The 27,924-nt window shown below is 38.9% G+C and overlaps 1 protein-coding gene across 3 annotated transcripts; it reads right to left on the bottom strand.

Annotated features, from left to right (window-relative positions):
• Positions 1-504: 504 nt before the first annotated feature.
• tlx2 (T cell leukemia homeobox 2) lies at positions 505-27,924 on the bottom strand. Of its 3 annotated transcripts, XM_088344042.1 has the most exons (5): positions 27,026-27,924; positions 14,586-14,804; positions 10,433-10,670; positions 1,044-1,224; positions 505-810 (listed from the first exon to the last, which is right to left on the bottom strand). In XM_088344042.1, the coding sequence occupies exons 1-5, from the start codon at positions 27,549-27,551 to the stop codon at positions 799-801; spliced, it is 1,176 nt and encodes a 391-aa protein (XP_088200168.1). In that variant the 5' UTR covers positions 27,552-27,924; the 3' UTR covers positions 505-798. The 3 variants fall into 3 exon arrangements, with proteins under 3 accessions (XP_088200168.1, XP_088200167.1, XP_088200169.1); XM_088344041.1 differs by lacking the exon at positions 505-810 and having other exon boundaries at positions 837-1,224; XM_088344043.1 differs by lacking the exons at positions 505-810; positions 14,586-14,804 and having other exon boundaries at positions 837-1,224.

The following is a 27,924-nucleotide window of genomic DNA, read 5'->3' as shown; positions in this document are numbered from 1 at the left end:
TCAAAGGCATATTCACCAACCCTACTGTTTAATGTCTTAGAATACCGCTTATCACCCCTCAAACGCCTACAAATTTAAAAAAAAAAGAAATCTACTTTCATGACTTGAGACTAGTATTTTAGACTTTGACTGCTTTATTTTGAAACAAGACTACATCTTATTGCGTGAATAAACCGCTCCAACAGTCACATTTGATTTCCATTATGGTAATATTTTCTCATTTGCAGTTTTAAACACGCACATGTTTTTTTTTAATATTCTGTAGACGGATTGTGTTTTTTGTGATAACATCTACCGCTGTTCAATGTCAACAGGTTGGCATGTATGCAAAGGAGACACACAGTTTTTGTTTAGCCTCTTGCAAATGAACCTTCTTTATCCCGCGTAAAAACCTGACCATTAAAAAAGAGACAATAAAAACATGAAACTTTGTCTTCATTTCCCAAAAAAGTCACAATATCTTTAATATAAAAAACCCTTTGCAATATTCTGTTGCGATGAAGTCTGTGTCCGTGGGGAGCGCTAAGAGCAAAGCTCCTGGCCAGCGCATACAGAAAAAGGACTTTAAACATGCACTTTCTTATTACTACAATGTACAAAGTCAAAGGGAAAATATTTTTTGTGTGTGTCAGTTTATTTTTTTTATCGATCTATTATGGTGTCTTGGGCAGACAAGTCTCTGCATCCTCTTGAAGGCTCCAGCAGTAAAAAGGGACGATTGAGAGAGGGGAAGTATCAGTCTTGATAGGTGGGCATGTACACAGCTGTCCGTTAGTTAGAGGGGTCCCTCCTGCCTTTTTAGACCGTCAGCTGAAGGGAAAGCGGAAATGTGGTGTAAGGCAGAAAAATGGCTCAACACACAGTTTGTTCACAAAAAAAGTTAATAACATAAGCTCGCACTCAAAAGCCTGATGTCACCCGTCTTTATGAGTAGTGTGCTGAGTATTTTTGTCCATATAGTGTCCAAGTCATTGTAGGCAGAATTGTACAGCCACACACACATCCATTCACACAACGGATGCCACAGAGGTGACGGACGTCACCTTATTGTCATCTGCCCAGGGTTGCAGGTTCTGCAGGGCGTAGAGGGAGGAGTTGTGCAGGCAGAGCGGGTCAGGCTGCAGGGGCTGGCTCAAGGTTTTCTGGAAGGCTTCCTGCTGGAGCTGAAGCATTAGCCGATTTGCTTGCTGCCTCTCTGCCTCCCGTTCCTCTGCCGTTTGTCTCCTGCTCGGGGGAAAAGAGAACAGAGAGGGTTTTAGCATTGTTGAGGGGTGGCACGATAAAAAACTTTGTTTGAACGCAGGATGATAAATGTAATTTATTCGGAGGATCGAAAAAAAAACTCGACCACAAGCCTAGGGCCGAACTGATTGGAAGTTGACAAATTTTCAAATGCCACATTTAGTGTAGCAAAGGTAATTGACACTACTGAAAATGTGATACATATTTTGAAATACGATCAAATAAAAAAAGAAATATTATATTTATTTTCAACAGGCACAAAATGACAAATTTCCTTAATATTAAGTTCTCCATAACATGAACATTGGATGAAAAAAGCTGCCATATTCTAATATTGTGCTAGTCCCAGTTACAGCCCCTAAAGCTACTGAGAGCCTCTGAATATGTCTGCTGCTAAAGAAATGCTAGTTGCTAATTTCGTGCGATATATGTGTTAATCTATGTTTTACTGTTATTCGTTTTTATTTTATTTTAAACATTGTATTTTTATGTGCATTTGGTGTTTTGGGTTGTTGGGTCGGGGGAAAGGAAGGGATTTTTCTTTTCTTATTGTTTAATGTTTTTATACAGAACTTTGAGTTGCAATTTGTTGGCTGAAAAGGGCTATACAAATTGCTTTGATTGATTGATTGATTGATTGATTGATTGACTGATTAAAATCATCATCAATGAAGTGATAAATCTGTTACATTTTAGCATTTTTGTCATTGTATTATATTTTCTCATTGTTTTTCTGGTTAATGAGTAGACATTTTCCCCGAAAAAAAAAAATCAAAATGATAAATAAGTAACAAATACAGAAAGAAAGAGAAAATATGTTAACTTTTTTTGATTTGATGACAAAAATAAGTTTAAAATACACCTAAAAATCCTTAAAGTGTGAGAATATAATCTGCCAAAGGGGCAATCTATATTCTTTTTAATAAATGTATTTATATATTTTACTCTTACAATTTACATTAGGTTAATCCCGAAGAAATACCTAGCAAATATTTTTCCCTATTTATTCTGACATTCCTTTTATCTTATTTATTGATTTCAAGTCTTTAATACATGCGTATCCTGGAGTGCCAAGTCTATTTTTTTTGTTAACAATAATATCAATTTCAATATAAGAATTTTCTAATTCTGGGGTACAAATATTCCTGTAAAAATATCTTTGAGTTTCCTACAGAAATGAAGGTTATTTGTTATGTTTCTTTCAAAATCTAGAGTGTCTGTCATAGGTTCAAAGTTTTCACCTGCATTTTTTAAGTAAGACTGAGTTTACTTTTGCAAAACCCAAATCTGTCTTGTTGCAATCACAATAAAAACATTTTTGGATTTAAAAAAGTTACACGTCTATCACACAAACTTGCCCAGTCCCAACATTTTAGCTCGGACAGGGACAATCATTTAACAATCCATGACAACATTAGATCAATAAACCTCAAGCACATGGTATCTACAGTACTTTGTCACACTTGTGATATCACTTAAGTACTACTATGAAGATGGAAAACTGCCAAGTCAATGTCATCGGTCCAATTCAACGATACAACCTTTCAGTCTGTAGACTGAAGTAAAATAACCGGAATTGTTGTTTGAAGGTTGGCATGCCAAAGACAAAGCTATAACTTCACATTAGCATTTATATTTGCTCGCCACCTGCGTCGGGGGATCGGTGGGCTGCGTGATGACAGCTGATCATTGTGAGTGGCAGGAGTGAGCGAGGAGGGAACGTGACCGGCGGGCAGGCAGGTGGGAGGCACAGAGTTACACATGTTAACACAGAGACGAGCATTCTGCTTGACGTGTCGTGAGGGTCTGGAATTAGCTCCCAGTCTTCCGTGTTGCCGGGGAAAAGCTTGCAATGAAAGTCGACAGAACTATTTGTTTGCTAGGCAAAACAGCAGCACATGAAACAGCTCTAAAACTAGTGATGTTTGATACAATGTTTTTTTTCAGTATGCCAACTAAATTACCAACAGCGAGTAGGGAAGCCAGTAGACATCTTTCGCCACTTCGTATCTTGCAGACTCTGCATCGTGGATGACAAATATTCTGCATTTTTGTTGGGCCAGGCGGCTCTTTTCTGCTGTTTCGTCTACCAAAAAGTGAACTGCATTTGTGCGGCTGCGCTGCAATTTTCTTGATCGCATATTGCTGCAAGCAGGGACTAGCAGAGCACGCGTCTTTTTTGGCATTACTATATTTATGCCTAAAAAAACTCGGACCAAGATACATTATTCCCAATCCCATATTGCACAAAGGGACACAGCACTTTTATCGGGAAGTGTGCAGGTCTCGCTTGCATAAATGAAATGCACAGTTGTAACCGCAATCTATTATCCCGGGATGACTATTGCTGACAGAAGATGCCTGTAGAAAAAAAAATATTCTGTTTAGGCCAATGAAGCATGCCATTGTGGCCCATATAAAGTGAACTGAACTGTTTTGGCCACGATCCATTATCCCCAGTTTACTATTACATAGAGTCCGGTCCAAGAATGCACATTTGTGTAATGCATGGAGGCTTGTTTTGTCTGTTCTTTCGGCTTAAAATGGACAGCACCAGTTTGGCTAAAATCCATTACCCCCGGTCAACTACTGTTGCAAGCGAGGGCCTGCATAACTCATGTTTAGAAATGGGAGCGCTTCTGCAAGGGTTTTTGAATATCGCGGGTGTTCTGGTTGCCATTAACCGTGATAAATGAGGGATTACATTATCAAAATTATAAATCCAATCAGCCACACTTTTTTCCGAAGCTAGGCTAAATTTTCTGTTAACTGATGCTTGATCAACTGTATCAAATTTTCAATTCAGAAATATTATCTTTCATATTTAACAATTTAAAATGTTTATGAAATCTTCCTAAAAAAATAAGAAAATTATAGTTGAAATGAGAGTAATACATTAGCTATTTATCTCAATCAAAGTGTTAATCTATAGAAAAATAAAAATATCGATTTTTAAAATGCACGAAACAGAAACACAAATTTATTATATTTTTAGTGTGACCCCGAAAAAAACATTAGCAAAACAATTTTTTTACACCTAGCATTGGCTATCCTAGCTCAACTTCCTGTAGCTTGCTGCTCCTTTTCTTTAGTCTGCAAAATATTAAATGCAATGGCTCTTTTTATAGAAGCCAAAAAGTGAACTCCATCTAAGTCTTAAGTAAGTTTCGCATCAAAGATACATAACCTGGTGCTGGTGAACTACAGTACTAATAGCAAGAAAAAGAAAATCATTAGGGCAGGTACGGCCCTCACGCAGGCGCGCGCAGCAAGCTGCTGGCATTAGCTGCACGTTATTGCTAACAGCATTACACTAATGCGGTTGGCTGCCTGCTGATTCGATCATCGTCTTGTTAGCTAGCGTGCTCATCACGCTAACGCATCTCTCATGTTGAAGCTAGCAGGTGCGCGCCGCTAACACGACGGCATCAATCTAGGTCAAACCAGGAAGTGGGTTAAACACCGAGCATATTTGTTGTGATGCATGATTTTTCCCGTACTAATTTAATTTCCATTATACGCACTGAACACTGGCTTTTGTTGCACTTTTGACACTCTAGTTCATGGATGCTATCTATCTATCTATCTATCTATCTATCTACATGTCTGTCTGTCAGATTTTTTATTATTTATTTGAATATACATTTGAAACATTTAAAACATATGAAACATACGGTATATATAACGGTCCAGTGTGGAGATCATGAACCGAACACCGAGTATACTGAATTTACAGAGTAGTAGATCTTTTATCACGATAATATAAAAACAATAAAACACAATGCAAAGTTGACAGTTTGCTTTTATAAAAACCTCACAAACTAGCTCCTTGCTGACGAACATAAAATAAGAAAAACGTTCGTTTTTGTGTCGGTTGGTGGCTTCAAATCTACTTTTAAGAGGCACAGACACTTAAAAAATGGATTTATCGCAAAACAATTGCAAACATCGGCATGGGTGGATTGCAGGGAATGCGTGAGTGTCCCCTCCGCCCTCCGCTGAGAGGCTTTGAGTAGTGTATTGCTGCGGACAGCAGCTTTCTAAAAGGCCTTTTAGGAGGCTCCGGTAATTGTGCTTGGTCAAGCGAACTGGCCTCTGCCGACCGGCCAGCTAAGCAGAAATGAAAGATGCGTTTTCTGTTGCTAGGCGCCTTTGACTCTTAATGAGTGACGCCCATTTTGTGCAACATCAGAACCTGACTTGGGGAAAGCTGGCCAGGTCAAAACAGAGGTGGATCGAAGGCTGTGTCGTTGGTTCAGTTTGGGGTTCCGTTTCACAACATTTATTTTTTTGTAAATGCTTTTATGTGTTTTGTTTTTTCATTTTCTGAAGGGGTTAACCTTTTTGGATGACTTTTTCTTCGAATCTCAAAATCTATCTTCCTCATATGACCATGACATACAGTGCAGTGAAATAGTATTTGCCCCCTCCCTGATAAATGTGTTTATTGCATATTTACTTCCACATCCTCTCACATTTAGTGACCCTATAACTAGGGTTTGCGAGACCTTTTGGTCTCCCGCCCCCCTTTCTTTGCCTTGCTGTCTCTTAGGGAGTAGAGATAGAGAGGAAAGGGTCCCCATTCCCCTCGCTCCCTCCACTTTAGTCGCCTCTTACGATACACAGCGGACCATGGTGGGAGAATTCTCTTACTTCTCACAAGGAGAGGGCCCCTCACCGCATATTTATCACTCACAAAAGTTTCACATCACCTAACAAATTTTGATCTCACACGGAGACAAGTCAAGGAAATACAAAATTGATTTTTGAAACGTTCATTTCACTTATTAGGGCACAAAAAAACTCTAAACCTATCTGGCCCTATATGAAAAAGTTATTGCCCCTGAACCTAACAGCAAGTTGGCCCACCTTTGGCAGCAGAAATCAAACCTTTATGAAAATTGGTAATGAGGCATTCACAACACTGTGTAGGAATTTTGGCCCTCTCTACTATACAAAATTGTTTCAGATCTTCCTTATAGGAGCGTTTTCTAGCAAGGACTGCCCGTTTAAGGTCACACCAAAGCATCTCAATTGGATTTAAATCCGGACTTCGCCATTCCAGAACCTTCATTTTGTTTTTGTTTTTAAACTTGCTCAAATGTTTTGGATCATTGCCCTGCTGCATGACTCAAAAGCGCTTGAGTTTGAGGGCACAAACTGATGGCCGGAAGTTCTCCTTCAGGATGTTCTGGTAGACATTTCTGTGTCAGCCTACATCAGTAAATGCGCAGAAGACGTCAGCAATAACAAAACTATATGCACCCGTGCCAATCAGAAGCCCTGGATGACTGCTGAAATACGAAAACAACTAAAAATACGGAACCTTGCCTTTAGATCTGGTGACAAGGAGGCGCTGTTATCAGCGAGGGCTAACCTGAACCGGGCTATCAGACTAGCAAAGCGAACGCACAGTCAAAAAATCCAGGAACGTTTCCTCAGCACAACCAATACCAGGGATATGTGGAAAGGCATTCAGGCCATCACCAGTTACAAGCCAACCACCGCCCCAGTGCAGAACACTAGCATGGACTTTCTGAATGACCTCAACAAATTCTTTGGAAGGTTCGAGGCACAAAACGGCACCCCTGCAGCGAAAGCGGTTCCAAATCAGGACGAAAGAGCACTCCACCTGGACTCATCTGACGTGAGGAAGACCCTGAGAAGGGTCAACACAAGGAAGGCTCCAGGCCCGGACAACATTCCGGGGCGGGTACTTAGGGAGTGCGCCGATCAGCTGGCTTGTGTACTAACAGACATTTTCAACACCTCGCTAGACCAAGCCAAAGTACCATCATCCTTCAAATTTGCCAACATCATCCCAGTGCCAAAGAAACCCCAGATCTTATCACTCAACGATTACCGGCCCGTTGCACTGACTCCTATCATAATGAAGTGCTTTGAGAGACTGGTTAAAGAGCACATCACCTCCAGTCTCCCCTCCTCATTCGACCCCTTTCAGTTTGCCTACAGGACAAACCGCTCCACCAGGGATGCCATCTCCTCTGCGCTTCACCTGAGCCTGACACATCTAGAGGAGAAGAACACCCATGTGCAGATGCTGTTCCTGGACTTCAGTTCAGCATTCAACACCATCATCCCACAACATCTGGTAGACAAAATGAGACTCCTGGGTTTCAACACCCCCCTGCGGAACTGGCTGCTGGACTTCCTCTGTGACAGACCCCAATCAGTGCGGATAGGTCAGAACAGTTCAGATGTCATCTACCTCAGCACGGGCTCCCCCCAAGGCTGCGTCCTAAGCCCCTTGCTGTTCACCTTGATGACACACGACTGCGTCCCTAGGTCCGCCACAAACCACATCGTGAAGTATGCTGACGACACAACAGTGGTGGGCCTCATCAGGGATGACAACGACCTGGCCTACAGAGAGGAGGTGGAGCAGTTGGTGGGCTGGTGCAGGGACAACAGCCTGGTCCTGAATGTCGACAAAACTAAAGAGATCATTGTCGACTTTAGGAAAAACCAGCCCAACCATGCCCCACTTTGCATCAACAACAAGGCTGTGGAGGTTGTCAGCAGTATCAAGTTCCTAGGGGTGCACATTACAAACAAACTCACCTGGTCCGTGAACACTGCATCACTGGTTAAGAGGGCACAGCAGCGCCTGTACTTCCTGCGGAGGATGAGGAGAGCCCACCTGCCCCCACCCTCCCTCATTACATTCTACAGGGGCACCATAGAGAGTATCCTGACCAGCTGTATCTCTGTGTGGTGTGGAGGCTGCAGCGCTACCGACTGGGGTAGTGTGAGGAGGGTAACGAGGACAGCAGAGAAAATAATCGGGACTACACTTCCCTCCATTCAGGACATTGGCCAGAAGCACTGCCTATCCCATGCTAAAAACATTACCGGGGACCCCTCTCACCCCCATCATGGACTGTTCACTCTGCTAGCCTCTGGGAAGAGGTACTGCAGTGTGCGGTGCAGGACCACCAGGCTCCGCAATAGTCTAGTCCCCCTGGCCATTAGACTGTTAAATGGTCAATCTAACATATAGTTAACTTAAATCTAAACGGCTGCTAATCTGACTTTTTGCACTACTGGCAGTTTTTTTTTTTTTTTTTTTTTTTTTTTTTTTATAGCTTGCCACTCCTTGCACATTGCTCTCTGCACTATTGTTATTGTTACAGTGTTAATGTTACTGTGTACCTGACTTGTTAACCTGACTGCCCATTTTGCACATCTGGTTAGCTACTCTTCTTGCACTATCGGCACTATGGTAAAATACTATACGTAGCCAAAATACAATACAACATTATTATATCTGTACATTCAAGGAAACTGTGGGGGTCAGATGCATCGACATTTCGTTCTGTATACACGTGTACTAGAATGACAATAAAGTAGATCTGAATCTGAATCTGAATCTGACAACAAAAGTCATTATTCTGTCAACCACAGGAAGTTATCCTTGTCCTGAGGCAACAAAGCAGCTTCAGACTGTCATACTACCAACACCATGCTTTACTGTTGGCATCATGTTCTTTTTGTCAAATGGTGTGCTATTAATGCCAGGTGTAACAGGCTGCACACCTTCCAAAAAGGTCAATTTTTGACTCATTAGTCCACAAGTACAAAAAGCGTGAGAATAATCAAGATGCTATCGGGCAAATGTGAGACTACTCTTTGTGTTATTTTGTGACAGTAATGGTTTTTGCATGGGAACTCTCACATGGAGCCATTTTTGGCTAGTGTCTTATAGTGGAGTCATGAACACTGACCTTAACTGAGGCCAGGAAAGCCTGCAGTTTGGACATTACCAGAAGATCCTGAAGTAAAAGTCCAGTCATTAGTTCATGCCCTCAAACTTAAGCTCTATTGGATCATGCACAAGGACAACGATGCGAAACACGTCAGCATGTCCACCTCTGAATGGCTCAAAAAAAAGTTAAGGTTCTGGAGTGGAAAATTCAAAGTCCAGATTTAAATTATATTGAGATGCTGTGGTGTGACCTTAAACGGGCAGTTTGTGCTAGGAAACCCTCTAATATGGCAGATTTGAAACAAATTTTCAAAGAAAAGTTCGCCAAAATACCTCCACAACGCTGTAAATAAGGTGGCCCAACTTGCTATTAGGTTAAGGACGCAATTACTTTTAATATAGGGCTAGATAGATTTTTTTGTGCTTTAATAATTGGAATCAACATTTCAAAACTGCAATTTGTATTTCCTTAGGTTGTCACTACGATGTTAAAATTGGTCACGATTTTGTCACTTTGAGTCCCTGTAGTTTGTCTTCTTCCGTGTGCTTTGCAGGACTGGTTTCTCAGCTGCACTACACAATACCGCTACATCTAGAGGTCAAATATAATATAGTATCCCATTAATGCAGTTTAGTTCAATTTTCTTGTGTGGCTTAAGTGCTTTGGCAAAACAGAATTCTTTGATTTTTATTGGCTGAGCAGAATGTATGTACTTTGCTGTAATTTGAGTTTAATGTTTGGATTAAATTTGGAAATCATGATTTATGAAGAATTTTAGATTGATTCAATGCATGATTTTTTTTATTATTGCCACATTTCAACAAAGCACTGCATGGACTTTATTTTTAAGTAAGATAATAAAAGTTTTTTTTCTATGCTACAGTTTATATACTGCAAGAGCTTTGCCAAACAAATGATAAATAAAATTATTTGTAAATCTGACCGCACCTCACCACACACGAACCTAACTGCACGTCACTGCGTTATAAAACATTTTAATTCATATTTTCTCTATTTTTATAGAACCTTTTACCACTTTGCTTTGGTTTCAAATGTAGTTTTCACTGGAATTCTCCATCATTCCTTACTTAGGAGTTCTTGTACTTGCTTGTGCTTGTATCCCTTGACCACTAGGGTCATTGGAGCACCATTTAGTGTAGTGTGTCTTGGGCAAGTACAACATTAGGAGTACATTGGCTAAAAAAAAAGGATTGCAAGTGGCTTTTATGCGTATGTTTTTTAAAGAATGACAATCTTTATTCTGAATTTATGTCTCATTTGTGTTCACTACTTAAAAATGAGCTGTCGTTCCACGATATAAAGTGGGATAAGGCGGAGGATTCCCCTTTTTTAAGTGCCAGATGTACTTTTACTTTATTTTGAACAATATTAGAAAAGTGGAAACTACTTTTAATCATTACAGTACTATGCAGTGAATTTCACACAGCCTGTCCTGGTCTTACCGCCATTTTGTGCGCCTGTTCTGAAACCAAGTCTTGACTTGGGCGTCTGTCATCTTGAGAGCCTTGGCCAGGGTGGCCCGCTCGGCCGACGCCAGGTACTTCTGTCTGTGGAAGCGTTTTTCCAGCTCACAAATTTGGACCCGGCTGAAGGATGTGCGAGGCTTTTTCCTCTTGGGCGGCGTTCGGTTTTGGTATGGGTGCCCGATTCGACGGGTCACGGAGAAGGGTGACAGGGCGGCTGCAAACCAAAAAACATGAAAAGAGACTTTCAGTAACGGGCAGGTTACAGCAGGGTTCTTGAACCTATGGCTCGTGATTCATTAGTATAAATGGCCGGGCGATATAATATAACTACTGTTTAATTTTCTGTGGCTTTCCAAGATTAGTAAGATGAGCTCTGACTTCGGTACATGTAAAGTCAGAAGAATCAAAATCAACTGTTTTGGTCCTTTAAAGGGCACATTTTAGACTACAGTTTACAGACAAAAAGGTCGCTAAGAAACCCTTTAAAATGAAGCTTATTAAACTCTTTGATCAAACTGTAAATACAGTAAAACCCCAGCCAACTACTCAAAGCTCATAAACTTGTTTTTTTTTCCTTCCACATCATTTAATTGTACTTTCAAAATAAAATTGTAATGATAATCTTGCTGCCATATGTCACTACTGTCTTGATTCAGGAAACGATCTACTTGACTTCAGGTGAGATTTTGTCGCTATCATGTGGACCTTATTGGAAAACTAAATGTGGCGTGAAATAACATTTTAAATAACAGATAAATGTACTTTACAAACACTACAGAGCTTACTTATTAGGGTTAAGCATTTCTAATGTGTAAAATTGTAATTTTATTTAAAGTACAGTAATTATTTAATTAAATATTGCGTATGTTAAAAAACAAGCTACACGTAAATAAAATAAACAATTAAAGAGAAGGTTCAAGGACACTGAACCCCTAATTCTCCTGATAAGCAGGTAGACGAATTGCATGGCTGAAACTGCAATCGGTTTGTAAGTGTGTGTGAATGGGTAAGTGTGAAATACATTGTAAAGTGCTTTGGAAGGGCTTCAGTGACCTGAAAAATGTTATATAAATGCAGTTTACCATCATTCAAACAATCAAAATACAGTTCATGAAGGGGGCAGGTGGGTAAATGAAGAAGGTGTGAGACAACTAAAACGGAAAGTAAACTAAAGTACATCGGTGATTTTTTTTTTCTATATCAATTAACAGAAATAGAACCAGTCTTTTGTTTTATCTAATAACGGTTTTCCCCCATTTCCACGGTTACTTTGTTTAATCAGGTTTATAGCTTTGGGAGTGCTGAGCACCCAGATTATCTCATCTCATCTCATCTCATCAGCCTGTCTCTTATTTTGTTTTTACCATTTCACTTTAAGGTAAATTGTGTAATATTTGACCAGTAGATGTCACTGTATTTTTTTCTTGCCTTTATGTAAGTTTTAGATCAGGGGATGGTGTAATACTTGTCTGTAGTTTGCTATATTCTGTGGTCTGTGCAGCCCGTTGATACTCCTTGTGATTAAGGGCTATACAAATAAACTTGAATTGACTTGACATGAATAATTTGAGATTACAAAAATATACGAAATGCAAATCCTTTACTGGACAGAGAGCCTTTAACGTGTCACAAAACAAAGGATGAAACTTCGCCCATAGTTTGTTTTTCAAAAAAAATATGAAAGCCACAAGAGTTTTCCCCCAGTGATTTAGGATCTGGTAACTGGAGAGTTATGGGCGCCACCAGGCTGTACATACCCAAGACACACCACAGGAAATGGTGCTCCTACGACACTAGTGGTTAAGGGATCCAACCAACCAACCATTTAACCAATCATCAGACCAACCAGCTTTGTTGAGCAGGAAGACGCTTTAGACAAACACACAAAAAACAGCAACCAAATGATAAAGGTGCTGTATCTGAGTCAGGAGGCTTCTCCTGCTATTGGTATCCATGGAAACGCGATAGAGCCAAGGATTACTGTACAAATTGTTGTGATTGATTGACAAGAGTAGGGGCATTTCCTCAGTTTAGACCAGGCATGTCCCAAGTCCGGCCCGAGGGCCAGTTACAGCCCAAGATAAAAAATTTGCTAGCAGACGCCCTCCGTCATAAAATTAATAATATGTGGCCCTCCAGAAATGTTGACTGAAGTATAAAATACAATTTTACTAAGGTAAAAATAAAAATAAATCAACATTTCAGCTTGTCCTTGGCGCTCTGTGAGATTTTTAGACCACCCCAAATCCGACATGGCGACTGTACATAAAAAAAGGAAAGTTAACACTCATGACAAGTAGAATCTGAAGTATTTTTTCACTGTAATCCGAAACAACTGCGTCTGACTAATTTGCCAAGAGACTGTGGCTTTTAAAAAATATATAATATCAAGGTGCACTGCCAGACGAAACAAGCTGATCACAAAAAGCTATCCTGAAACAAACGCTGTGAAAAAGTGAAGCAACTGGAAGCTGTTTAAACGGCACAGCAGCGCTTTTCACGAGACCGTGCAAGTCAAATGAAAACACTACATAGGCGAGCTACGAGGCAAGCACTGCAAATCTTTGATGCAGGGTAAATTTATTACAGTTTAAAGAATCCTAGGCTGAATAGTTGGCCCTCACATATTCTCAGGTTACCAAATCTGGCCCGCTTTCTGAAAGGTTTGGACACCCCTGGTTTAGACGAATGTGCAACTTGACTAAAACCTGAGAAAGGCTCGCCCTTTTGATGCCTACGGTGATTGATGTCTCAGATCAATTATTGTATTACCGTCCGACCCCAGGAAGAAAATATTTCCCAGGACATTTGGTTTGTTTTTCAGTCTTTAGCTGCATGTAGCGATTTCCAATTTTGCGGTACGTTTCAGGCCGCTGAGCAGAGGCCCAGAAGCTAGCAATGGAGGAGCACGGTTATAATTGGGATTGCCGGTAAATCGATAGAGAAATATCAAAAAAGGAAAAATGGGACTATACTTTTGCCTTACGGAAAGACAAAGCGTCTTCTTTCTCAATGAGTTAAAGAAAGTATTTTGTCTAGCTTTACTATAGCAGGCAAGATGATACTTTGAAATTAGTGATGGAAAAAAAACACAAATTTTGTGCATTTTCCTGAAAGGTTTTGTGGTAACTTAATGGTTTCGCCATTTTTGCCACATTTTGGTCGTGTTGGCATAATGAAACGCGCTTTTAAAAGACACTGAGTATATTTGAATATTTGACCTCTCGATGTCGCTTTATTGTGTAGACCACATATGGCAAAATAAAGGCCCAGGGCCGAATGTGGCTCACGAGAAATAACAAACCTAATTTACAGGCCCAAGTATTTGTTTAACAAATAAAAGTACTGTACTTTATAAACTGTTTTCACAAACAACTTCTGTCAAATTACAATAAAAAACATTTCGCTGCATTATTGCACAACTGTATTGATTGAAGACACAATACACTTAACTTCACATGATACTTTGACACCATCAGCTGAACGTAATGGAAAAATGTATTTAGTTTCTAGTTGGCAAAATGTTGACCAAAAAATACCCCGAAAATGTCTGGAGTTGCAAAAAATTAATACCCTTGTATAAACCTTATAAGGAAGGAAAGACATACTGGATCGATCTACTGTATATTCATTAAAACATTTTAAGGAATGTGTCCTGTTTGCTTCTTAAACAAACCATCAATGTTATCAAGGTGCCACTAGGGAGTGTCAAAGAACCAAATGTAGCTCCAAAGCGAGTTTGACTTTGTTTGCGATAGAAAGCATCTTACTCTTGTCTTTTTGCCTCTGCCGCGGGTGCTTTGTTAGTCCAAAGCGTATGTTGACATGACGGATTTTAGAAATGTTAAAAAAGATTTTTCCATACTTAATGTTGTTTCCCCCAGCAGTTTTACGTATGCGGACAACTCAGACCGCACTGTCATTGGCGCACAGGCAGGAACTAGCAGAATTTGGGCGGGGGCGAGTGTTTAGCTAATCAGAATGCTGAACGCAATGCACGATGAAAATCCGCAAAGTACATTGCAATACAGTAACGAATTACTCTACACCACAGATATAATGTTTTCTATTTTAAGGCGTGTATGGCCAAGTAGGGATGAGCCCTTTGTTGTGCAAGGCGATAACTCACCTGGGCAAGCCCCTTTTGGGAAAGAATAGTCTGCAAGGAGCCCATTGCTGTCTCGCAGGTGCGCGAGCTCGGGGTAATAGCATTTAGCTAGGGTCTCCACCGTGCTCCAGACAGGGACCCTCCCGATGTCCCCTTTGGGGAGAGGGCAGAGGGGCCCGGCGGCGGCGTTCGCCGGCCCCCCCGCGGCCTCTCGTGCTCGGCTCTCCTCTGCCTGCTCCCCTAAAGGAAAGGGAGATACAGTGAGGTCCCACATCTGGAGCATGGCTCCTTGTGAGGAGGGGGTAACCTCAATCATCAAAGTAGGAAACTCCAGTGACATTTATGCTTTCAATGTGAAACATAACATTGTACTTTAGAAAGGGAAATTACATCGGTGATTGATTAAAGCAGGGGTTTCAAACACAGTTTAGCTTTGGGGGGACAAGAATGAAAAAACATTGTAAACTTTTTCTCTCATATTTAGTCAACATTTCTTTTGTAAGTCAAAAGTCCTTGTTACATTAAATGTTCTTTTACAAATCTGATTAACTCATCTTGAGTTCACTCATCTTGAGTTAATCTTATATTTTTATCTTTTAATATTCGTAATATTCTTTTATGTTTACATGAATAGAGCTTCTTAGTTTTTATTTTTTACGTTGGCAACTTTTTGGACAGAAAAGTAATAATTTCATGGTGCAGGGAATCATCGTTCTTAACTGTGCACATGACAATAAACACTTTGAATAGAAGGTGAATTGAATTGAAGCATCCATTTTTATCTAGCTTAGAGGGCGGCCATTTTGCCATACTCTCTGGTTGAATGAGAATAACATACTTAGGTAACAACCATTCATTGGCCACCCGCTTTCTCATACTGGGCTCTGATTGGTCTTTACCTGAGGAATGGTTAAGTATGATGTCATCTCCACTCGACAGGGAATGGCAAAATGGCTGCCCCCGGGGACTGAGATTCAAATTCTACAAAAGCAATCGGAATCAGCACGGATAGTTTATTGTGATGGAGATTGTTTGTTGACTAATTACGATGATATTTATCGGATTCATCTAAAATTTTACAGCCGAAAAATCTTTTTCTGATGAGCAGAAAGCTGTTCATCTATCATGAAGGATTTCCTTATTTGATTTTCCTGCCTGCTCACTTTCACCATTTGAGTATTCATCATTCGCATCCTAAAATATCAATGAATACTGTCTATTTTGTCAGCCGTGGGATAAACACACGGTCGATACGCATGTAAGATGATCCTTTTTGGCCATGGATCCACTCGTCCCGCAAGAACCGCCCACCTCCGCTGACGGAGAGCGATAGACCCTGAAACCTTTTGCATCATTTTGCTCAATTTCTACTTCATTTTGCCTCCAAAACCCAAAACAAATGAAAATAAATCCCCCCCCTGGAACCCAAACAGGCATAAAAGTATCTGTTCTGGTGTCGCCGATGCTATTTGGCAATGGTGCGGTGCGTTTGGGGCACTCCAGAGTGTTGAGGTTTCCAGATCCATCAACGCAATTTGAAGATGGTTGTGAGAACATCAAGTTGCTCCGTGACTGTGTTTCCTAATTTCTTGCACCTATTTGTTTTTAATATCAGGTTTCGCGCTCCTTAATTGTTAGAACGGTAATTGTATCACTCAGTAGAACATTTTATAGAGTCTGAGGAATGCAGATGGAAGCTTTATGATTACTTTCAATCTCTTAGCTGTGTCCAACTCATAGCCTGCGGGCCAAATGTGGCCCGCCGCATCATTTTATCTGGCTCGTAGGAACTTAAAACATCTGAGATTCTAAAAATAAATAGGTCAAAGGAGTGCCAAAAAGGAGTAGAAAACTCTTCCAGACAGCACCTTTAAAGCGCACTGGCCTTAGAAATCCCCTAGTCTGCCGTGATGAAAAGACCTGTTATTGTTACATAGCTCTGGTAGTTCGCCTGGACATCTTCCCGTTTATTACAGTATGAGCACAACAAAAACGGCTTGTGAAAACTCTACGACAACTCTCATGTTTTCCTGCTAAAAATATTCTGAAGGATTTATTCTTCTATCAGCAAAACACCCAGGTGATTTTGCTTCCAATGTGTGGCCTTAGCGCCATTGACATACAGCTTTCTTGTTTGGCAGTGGCAACACAGAATTACGTTTTTTCACAAACTTTTTTCCATATTCAATTGGGAAGCCAAAATGCACCGACACTTGTATATGCCGCTCGAGGTTTCTGAAGCTCCTCCATTCCTCTGCTCACCAAAAAGTATGATAAACGAATCTTACCATGCATCAGGGGTGTCAAACTACCGTATTTTCCGCACTATAAGGCGCACCTAAAAGTCTTAAATTTTTTCTAAAGCTGACCATGCGCCTTATAATACAGTGCGCCTTATATATGGCTCAATATTAAATCGCAAGGTCTCGCAACTTACGCAACAGCCGCCGACTCGATTTTCCCCCGAACGTGGAGTAGTCCGCGGTTTATGCTGAGATTTATATACCGGCGTTTCATTGGCTAACCAATGTGTCAATCATCATTTGAATCGATCGCTATTGGCTAAAGTTTTTTGGAGCCTCGGAATGGCTAGAGGGGCAAAACAAACCCTGCAATTGGCCGAAAAAGATGTGTCAATCATCCGTTAAATCGATCGCTATTGGCTGAAGTTATTCAGAGCCTCGGATAGGCTAGAGGGCCAAAACAAACCCTGCAATTGGCCGAAAAAGATGTGTCAATCACCCGTTAAATCGATCGCTATTGGCTGAAGTTATTCGGAGCCTCGGATAGGCTAGAGGGCCAAAACAAACCCTGCAATTGGCCAAAAAAGATGACTGAATAGCAAGCTTGCTAAACTACGCCATATTTGTAAACATTTTACTCTCCTGGATTTACTACACTCACGGTTGTAAGAAGACCATAATTGCATATCATTATTGAACATGAGAACTTAGGTGAGCTATGCGGCTTTATATTTTCCCGGTATCTTGTTTTAGAACGATCTTGATGTTGTTGTGATGAGTTGAGTGAATTAAACTCAATTCCAAGTGTTTATTGTCATATGCACAGTAAAGTTGCGAGCGAAAAAGAAAATAGAAACTAAGGAATGGTTGGCATTTCTTGAATCCCAAGACTTTAACCTTCCGAATGATATTTAAAATGATGCATTTGAGTGACATCGTACGGACACCGCAACCGCACGTGTCTACGACACGTATTTGCTTCTTTGCAAGCTTTGGGAATGTTAAGGGGGTAATCAGTTTGACTGAATCATCTGACTGTTTTGTCGACATTCCCATTGTAGCGCCTTATAATCCGGTGAGCCTTATCTATGGAAGATATAGGACCAAAAACTATTTTTTGGGGGTGCGCCCTATAACCCGGTGCGCCCTATAGTGCAGAAAATACGGTAATTTTAGCTCAGGGGGCCACATGATTGAAAAGAATGTACTCAAAGGGACTAGTAAATTAATGGCATAAAAAGTGTGCCTTAGCTGGAGGGCTGGGGGTCTTTTCAGAGGCTCACAATAAATTTTGATTCAGGCATGTAAAATTTGGTTATAAAATGATTATTGAGGTTTTTATCCCCCAAATATTTTTTTCATTCACTAAGATTCTATTTCTTGTTGTGTTAATTAACTGTCCTTTTGAAAAAAAATATAATAATAATAATTTAATTTATTTTCAGTAGTTTATTTAACCCATGCAGACTGGAAAGTGACAAACATAGCCCATGAATACTCATTTAAACAAGTGTGGATTTACTGATTCAAAAGACTTTCCACGTTTTGTTTTTAAATGAAAATGTTTATTTGAATATGTGAACTTCACTGTTCGATTGTATCTAATGTAAAAAGAAGCTAAAGCTTCTGTAAACAATGCAAAAACACCTGGTTGCTTTTATATGTTGCCTGAAACGTTTCCATGACTTTTAATTTGGTAAAATAACGTTGAGGTGGGTTTCTTCAATATTCTTTGGTTGATTAATGGGAGTCTTTAAATGCAGCTACAGTGGGTGCTTTGTGACGTGTTGCACCTCATTTTTCTCTTGTGCTTCTCTCAAAATTGCCTTACAAGCCACATAAAATGGTGTGGCAGGCACATTTGGCTTGCAGGGCAAGAGTTTGGCACATATGCGATACGTTATAATTTTATTTTTTACATAAAACGCTGCAATCGATCGCCCAATTATTTTCATCCGTGCAAAAGCTGTGTTAATCAAAAACCCAATGCAGTTAGTCTTTAAAATTATTTGCTGAAGCGATAATTGAGGTTCTATTGTTTTTTTTCTACTTCAAGTGGTGTCCATTCTATCATTTTGGAGCCCTTGCTGGTCAGTATGTGACTTTGCAGGCCTGTTGAAGCTCACAGTATGCACGTCTGGCCACATAATGTTCTCCATCAGTTGCCATTACAGGCCATCTGCCTGCTAAATAAAGAACCAGGCGTGGAGAAAACGAAACGTCTGAATCGCTGCTAGAAAATATTGAATGGAAGACTGGAATTCAAAATGGAATACTTTACTCATCTGCTGACATTGAAATGACTTTCTTTCTGAGAGCGTTTATGTCAGTTTTGTTTAAGGGAGGTGTTGGGGTAACCAAAATGTTGAAAGAGCCATAATAGACCAAACAAATACACATATAACCTATTTTTGGAGCCGTGAAGAAATTGAAAGCTTTAAATGAATCTCATAACAGAGGCCACACATACTGCATTTGTGGGTGGGTGGGTGATTGTTTCTCCAAACCACTAGAGTCATAGGTGCACCATTTCTGTGGTGTGTCTCGGGCAAGTACAGCCTGGTGGCGCCTATCCCTCTCCCGGCCAACACATGTTTTCAGTTTCCACCTAGTTTCGAACAGCTTCAGCTAAACCACAGAACCAAAACTAAAACAAAAAAGGGAAAGAGAGAAAGGAGAGAGGAAGAAAGAAAGATATATGTAAAGAAAGAGAAAGAATGAGAGTAAGGGCGGGAGGAGAGCGAGAGAGAGACAGAACACGAGAGAGATTGAAAGCAAGAAGGCGCAAAAGAGAAAGAGTCAGCTTTAGTAAGAGAAAGACAAGCGACAAAGAACAAAAAAGAAAAAATGAGAGAGAGAGAGAGAGAGACAGAGAGAGAGAGAGGGAACGACCACTGCACTATGCCCAAAACACACCAAAGGGAATGGTGCCCCTACGACCTTAGTTGTTAAGGGATGAACCCACCCACATACTACATATATATCTCATCTCATCTCATTAGCCGTACCGCTTATCCACATTAGGGTCACGGGGGGGCTGGAGCCCATCCCAGCCATCTCCGGGCAATGGGCAGGGGACACCCTCAACTGGTTGGCAGCCAATCGCAGGGCACACAGGGACAGACAACTCATTCGCTCATTCACACCTAGGGACAATTTGGACCGGCCAATTTACCTGAAATGCATATTTTTGGAACGTGGGAGGAAACCGGAGTACCCGGAGGAAACCCACGCAAGCACGGGGAGAACATACAAACTCCGCACAGGAAGTCTGGAGCTGGATTTGAACCCACGCAGGAGGTTCCCATGACATGAACTGTACCGCACAAGCGCTAACCACTGCGCCGCCGTGATATATAGAGTATATATCTAGTAATTGGAAAACGTTAAAAACGTTCATGTCATAATTATCCTCCTACAGAAACCATATTTTCCATTATCAAAGCTTTTGAAAAAGCGCCAGGGAACCACTAGGGAGCGCCAAAGAGCCACATACAGCTGCAGAGCCGTTGATTGCCGAAGGCAATCTTTTGAGCAGTTTTTTTAGATTTAAGAAAATTATTTTCAACATGATTATTAATCTGGGTGGAAAATCTTTATACTGTTCCACTTCTACCTTTTTTTTTTTTGTTCTTTTTACACACTACTCGAGGGTTGCGCAAACTATTACCCGCGGGCCACATACGATTCTTTTTAAAATGGTAAAACTGTTTTGATAATATACGCTACAAATTTTGATTTCTACTACAAAAATGTTGTTCGATGCCACTCTTGGGTTTGGTTTCCTTATAAAAATGTAGTTTTTTGTGAAGTATTTTTCTGTAATTGCTATTTTATAATGTTTTCATTTATAAATATATTTAATAAGTTTCATGTTAAAAAAAAGGGTTTCAAAATGAATTTGAGGAAATGGTCTATTTACATACATATATTAGATTAAATATAACATGTGCAAGTAAATGTCTGCATGTAAGTAATATGGGAAAAAACGGATGAGTATTGCCAAAGTATTGGATTTGAAACTCTGCTGTAAATCAATCAATCAGTTAATTACTGTATTTCCCGGACTATATGTGGCACCTGATTATAAGGTGCACTTGATTATAAAGCGCACCATCAAAAAATATTCATATGAACCTATGTTTCCCAAATGTAAGGTGCACTGGACTATTTATTAGGCTCCTACATTTAAAACTCTACCAAGAGTTCTCATCAAACATTTCAGAAAAGATAAATATTTGAAAATTCAGTTTCACAACTCAAATGAATTAATTCATTTTTAAATGTTTACTTTATGCAGAACATTTTTACTAAAATGATGCATTTCTGCTTTTATTTACCGTGTTTCCGGTTTGTAAAGGGCACCAGACTATACAACGATATAGGCGCACTTTGGGATTTTAATTTAAAGTCGATTTTTAGGGTGGCTTTAGAGGCATAAAGATACTTTTTTATTTTTATTATTATTATTTTTTGCTCCTGGTCCGGCCTCTTTAGAAACGTTGAACCCAATATGGCCGCTACATCATCAAGATTAATCATGTTTTTTGCGAAATATTTTGCAACAAAGCCTTAGAAAACGTATTGCTTGAGAAAACATGCCCAAAAAACAGGCCGACTTCATTTGTGTAAATAATGAGCGTGCTAATGCAAAACAAATACGCACAAAAAACAGTTTTTTGATATGTTTTTTGTTCTGGACTCTACTTTTCTTCCCTCTCACGGCCCGCAAATGCATATACCTGTCAAAAAACCGTATTGTTTTCCAAAACATGCAAAAAACAGGCGACATACTTTTATTTTTTAATTTAATGTTAATGATTTAAGGTACTTTTTGTCCCCCTTTTTTTAAATATAGACGAATACGATTTTTTTAGGATACTTGGGGGTAAATTGTCAACTTATAGGTCCCTTCAAATATGTGCATAAATGTCGAGTTTATTTAAATGCTTTTAAAAAACATACAAGCAATTTGTGCTAAAAGAGCAAAAATAAACATGTTTATGCTCTTTTTACAAGCTTAGGGACAGTTTTTCCCCAGGGCCATAACCATCCTAAACAAGCACGCAAAACTATGAAAATATAAATCTTATGATTTGCTGGGGATTTTTGGTTGCTTCTTAATGTTATTGCTCGACTTACTGTGTTTTCTTTACACTATTGTTATAACTTGTACCAGTCTCTAAGCATGTTATTCATTTATGTATCTATTTATTTATTCACTTATTTATTTATGCGAGACGATTTATTTGTGCAGCACTTCATCCCCGTTTTTGAAGATTTTTGCGCGTTAAAAAATATTCCTTATTTCTAATGCAGTTCAGTTCATTGTTTTGTACTTCGAAAGGAGGGATTTGCTACGTGTGCATAAAAAGGGAAATACAACTAATACGATGATGATAGGACTGCAAGAAGCAAAGCTTTAATGCACTTTAACATATTTGAGCAAGAAAAAATATTATATTTCTAATGCAACGAAAAAGTGACTGGACTAAAAATAAAAAGGCTGCTTTAAAATGCGTCTATTCTGCAAGAGGGTCTTGTGTGCGTGTGCAAGTGCGTGTACTTAATAACACTTCTCGGTGACAAAGCGACTCGTCCCCCCCACTGCGGATATTACCTTTTCTCCGGCAATCTAATAAATAAATCCGTGAAGGATTGTAACGGGGATATTGAAATAGAACATGAACATATTGTACAGTGCTATTTATTACCGTGCAGCGTTCAGGGGAGAGACGCAAGGCAGAAAGAGGGATTGTCAATGCTACTGTGTCTTTTTTTCTCTTTTGTTTTTGTATTTATGACTAGCAAAGTGGACTTTATGGCTGCTGTTTATTGTCGCTTGTCTTATTATGATGACGAGTCTTGGGTCCGCCCCAGCGTGCATGAGACACACTTCGATTGCATCTCGTATTTTTGGATTTGAAATCGATAAACAAATGCGCTTTGTTTTCCCCAAATAAGAGGATAAATAAATTAATCAATTGGGGCCAATCTCGCAAACACATGGCCAGCCCGCCGTATGTACGCGTTTTAAAGTAACATTTTTATTTTGGTTGAATCGCATATTTTCGTCGCATTGGACATAAAATGTTTTTCTTGCTTAGAGCACATCCATTGACTTATATTCTTCCACTGTACTTGCAGTGTTAGCATAACTATTGCTATTCTTAACCCCCCCTTTCAGTCATTTTTGCCTTTTAACCCGACATTCCCTTTATCTTATCTTTCTTTTTAAAATTTCAATTACATGTTTATTCTAGAGTGCCACATCAAATATATATTGGTTATTTAATATATAATGTTCACAACGTTGTTCTCATCAATGAGAATACAGACAAATTTCAAAATTTTCAATTCAATGAACTTTCATGCATTAGAAAAGAAGAGGTTTATTTTAAATCACGATAATCTTGAAAAACGATAATGAGCCTGTAACAGTAAAAATAAAGTGAGAGGAATAGGGCTTGCAATAAAACAAAGAGAGAAAGAAAGAAAGAAAGAAAGAAAGAAAGAAAGAAAGAAAGAAAGAAAGAAAGAAAGAAAGAAAGAAAGAAAGAAAGAAAGAAAGAAAGAAAGAAAGAAAGAAACAAACAAACAAACAAACAAACAAACAAACAAACAATAAAAAAAGAAGAAAGAAAGAAACAAAGGAAGGAAGAAAGAAAGAAGGAAAGAAAAAAAGGAAGAAAGAAATAAACAAAAACGAAAGAAAGAAAGAAAGAAAGAAAGAAAGAAAGAAAGAAAGAAAGAAAGAAAGAAAGAAAGAAAGACAGCGTAGGGTAAAAAAACAAGTTATGTATTTATAAAAAAATGACAAGATCAATCGATATTTCTACACAATGTTTGGCTTTCATTATAAAAAAACATAATATAGCAAAATATTATTATGCTACGTTATGTTGAATAAAAATAAAAATAAGAATAAGAATACTGACTTTACCTAAAAATGATAGGCACCTGAAATTACAATTACTATATTATTTAATATTCATCCTTGAAATGAAATGAAAATAAAAATAAGTCAAATGAGTTAAACAATGAAAATAAAACAAAATTTGTACCAATAAAACACACGTTTTTCATTGTTTTATCAAATAATTTCATATTTTTAAAAACCTTTAGGCTACCATTATGAAATATCATGTAGCATATGTTGTAGCATAATAATGGTAATATAAATACAATACTACTACTACCACGACTACTACTACTACTACTACTACTACTACTACTACTACTACTACCAAAATAATAATAATAATAATAATAATAATAATGATAATAATAATAATAATAATAATATAATAATAATAATAATAATAGCAATACAGTAATTGGCTACATAAAAATGATAGACACCTAAAATTAACATTAGTTAGCTACTTGAGATACTCCCTTTACATAACAGTGACGGCTAATGACGTTTGTTTGAACAAAATAAATGTACTACAAATAATTGATGACGATAATAAAAACAACACTACAACAAAATATTGCATTGTTAATTTAAATAAAATAATGCTTAGTGGGGGTTAAACATTTGTTGTTAAAAGTAGCATGCCTTTTTATTATTTTAACAATGACGTAAGGGCTCCGTTGAATACGACTTATTTGCATAAGAAATAAAATAATGTCGAGCGAAATTTACAAAACTGAAAATAAAAACATAACATGTTATGTTTGATTCATTACATGATTGGTTTGATTGTATTCGACTTGTTTATATTATTTTTTTTTTAAAGTCCAAGGAAAATCACCATAGCCTCCTTTTAATTGGACGCCATTTTCTGACCAATAAGCGTCATACGTCGTGATGGCAGCGACAAAATGGAGGAATTAAAAGGAGGCGCCATCATTGACTGAGTCTTTACACATAGTGCCTATTACTCCCTCCCCTTCCCCCCTCTCGCACCCCCGCCTTACGTTAATAATTCATTGCATCGAATGAACCGAATGGTCAATATTTAATATGATGGGGCGGGGGACTTTTTCATCTTCATAAATGAGATCACGTGACACACGCATGCACGCGCATGCGCGCAGGTACCGGACTAATTAATAGCATCATTTTGAAACGTTAGAAATGAATGAAAGGTTTTTCATTTCTAACTCATACGTGCCGTATATAAAATAGTTTATATTGTAAAAAAAGGAGCCCGATTAGAATATGGATAAATAATGTATACGAAGTGTAAGCAAAATATACATCGCTATGGACGTTGCAAGGCCATTGATGTGATTCATTTACAATAATGGAAGTCATAAATGCGCTATAATTGGATTGTTTACGCGGAAAAAGAAGCGTGCTAGTGTTTTGGATGCATTTTTCAAGCAAAATGGCTATAGAATAAAATTATACCGTATTTAAAGCGTTTTATTGTATCGCTTTTCTGAAATTTTAACTGCAGTGCTGCACACGAAATTAAAGTCTAGGGATAACGTTAATATATTATACATAGATATTTATTTTATTCAAAACGTGTTAGACCCTGCCTTTTTTTAAATGTTTGATTGCATTCGTGCATTTTGCACATATATCCGAGATGCTCCTTTTCCCTACTGTAAACTATTTATAAAGCAAAAATATGTCCCTACCGTTGCACATCAGTATATTTTGTAATTTTATGTATTGTGTGAAAACTACTATTACTTATACCGGGGCTCCAAAGCTTGCAGGATCAACAGGATGGCTTCTTCAGCTGTTATCGGCTAAAAAAATAAAATAAAACTTTCATTCTGTATGCATGGGTTGCAGTATGACAATATATTATATTTGAAAGTAAATATTTCAAATTAATTACCAGTATACGTAATAAAGATATAAACGAAATGCTTTGAAAACTTTTGAAAATACATCATTTTTAAAAGTAATTATTTACGAAAATATGATCAACACATTTTATGAATACTTTAATCGGGGACTGAGTGACATTAGTGACAGTTATTTCACACTAAATTAATGTGATTTAATAATAATGTCTTGTATCAACGATCATTGTTTTCCTTATTTTAAATGCTTTCACAAAATAACATTTACGTGCAATTTTATTTGTTTTTTTATTTAGTTTTCATAATGCTTTCCTGTAGTCTACTCAGTGTGTGACAGTTGCGCATTGAGGTGCTTTAGAATTTCATGAGCTTTTGTCGTTCCTATTTAAATACAAACTCATATTTTTTGTGCACTATTTTCACGATGCACTATTTTTTTTCATTGCCCTATTAAGATAGTGCCAGTCTCCAAACACTACGTTTAAATTCGTTTTGACTATCTATCCTGACGGTCTTTTATCTTATTTTTCCCTTCAAAGTCGTTATTACAGGTTAACCCTGGAGTGCCATGTCTAATCTCGTTGCAAGTTTTCAGCATGTTTTATCAATGACAATAAAAACAATTCAATTAAATTCAATATTATTTTTGTTTGTTGTAGGCCTGTTTTATTTTGCTTAAAATATTGTTTGCATGCTTTTGTTTTTATGTTGTTTTGTTCATAATTTAGAGGAACTTTTCAATATATGAGTATGTGCGTGTTTTTTTGCATGGTTTTTGTGGGACCAGTCGCAATATGTGCATATTTTTAGCCTATCTTATTGGCCTGCACGTAAACAGTGATTTGTCAAAAAACGAATTGCTTTTTAAAAACCATGCAAACAATATTGGCAATAATAGTCCAACAATATTTTTGTAAATTTAGAGTGTGATATGATGCAAAACAAATGAGCGAAATTAAACGTGTTAATGACAGCCTTTCGTTATCGAAACATAATGTATTATTATTTGAATAAATGATTACGTCAATGTATTAATAACACAGATACATAAAAATAAATCAATAAAATGGGTAGAAACACTGGTAAAATTAAAATAGGTAGTTATAGAAATATTTTACACTTTTTTTATTTGTTATAAAATCAATTGATATTTTTAAACATATCGTAATGTATTTAGAAAAAAATAACAATACGTAAACGTAAACAAATAAATGGGTATCTGGAATTAACATTTGTGTTTATATCTGTCCATGATATAACATATTTAAAAATAAATTGAATGAAAGCAATGGACATTGATTAGGTTTTGTCTTAAAATTAATGACTTTTATTTTTTTGTAAATTTAGAGCGCGCTAATGCAAAAAAAGAGCAAAGATAAACATATGTATGTACTTTTTGTCTTGGGACTAGTTTCCCCCCTCCTTGTGTTCCATTGTTGCATTTACCTGTCAGTCTGTCCTTGGCAAATCTCCTGCTGCTCTCCATCCAGGGGAAGGTGAAATTGGCGTTGGCCATGGACCCGTGAATGCCGAGGCCGGGCGGTGGCTGGTGGGCCCCGCCGGCCCCCGAATCGGGCGGCGGGGGCGGCGGCATGGGCCTGTGCGCGGGCACCCGGATCACCCCGCCGGCACCCGGCGCGCCGGCGCCTGCCCCCGTTGCAGAATTAACGTTCACATTCATGTTCATGCTGACGTTCATGTTCATGTTGACATTGTAGGAACCGGCCAGGCCCATGGAGCAGGCGGACGGGTTGTACACCCCGCCATATCCGTTGCCATAAGCGGCAGCAGCGGCGGCCTGTAGCGCAGCGTACTCGGGTTCCCCTCCGGTCCGGTTTGGCAGCATGCAACCGCCTTGGGACTGCTCCGGGCTGTTGAGGATCTGGTCTATGCCGAAGCTGATGGGTTCATGTTGTTGTTGTTGCTGCTGCTGGTGAGTTTGGTTCACCTCCTCGATGCCGGTGTGCTCCATTTAAAAAAAATATATTATTACTCTCAAAACAAGCACAACAGTATGTTGCCCCTTCTATACTCATCCAAGTCTGTTCGCTCTTACGCATCCGTAACGGCCTGCAATCGCAATAGATCCAGTGCGTAAAACGACCCAAACGGTGCCATGGTTTGCGTCCAAATTGGGGGTGCTACGAGTATTCCATTTTACGCTCAATGCATTTGACAAATCACTTACGGACACAAATCCGTGCATTTGCCCCCCGGAGAGCCTGCAAGGGTGGATGCTGCAGGTATGGATCCATGCGTGTCGACACCGAGCCAAAGCCTTTTCGGATCGGGGACGGTTCGGACTCTGACGGCCTGCCCAATCGAGAAGGGCGATCTGTGTTGCA

The sequence above is a fragment of the Urocampus carinirostris genome, chromosome 9, assembly GCF_059441175.1.
Source record: "Urocampus carinirostris isolate Australia breed hairy pipefish chromosome 9, RoL_Ucar_1.0, whole genome shotgun sequence".
Classification (NCBI taxonomy): Eukaryota; Metazoa; Chordata; class Actinopteri; order Syngnathiformes; family Syngnathidae; genus Urocampus; species Urocampus carinirostris.
This window is presented reverse-complemented; position numbering and strand designations above follow the sequence as displayed.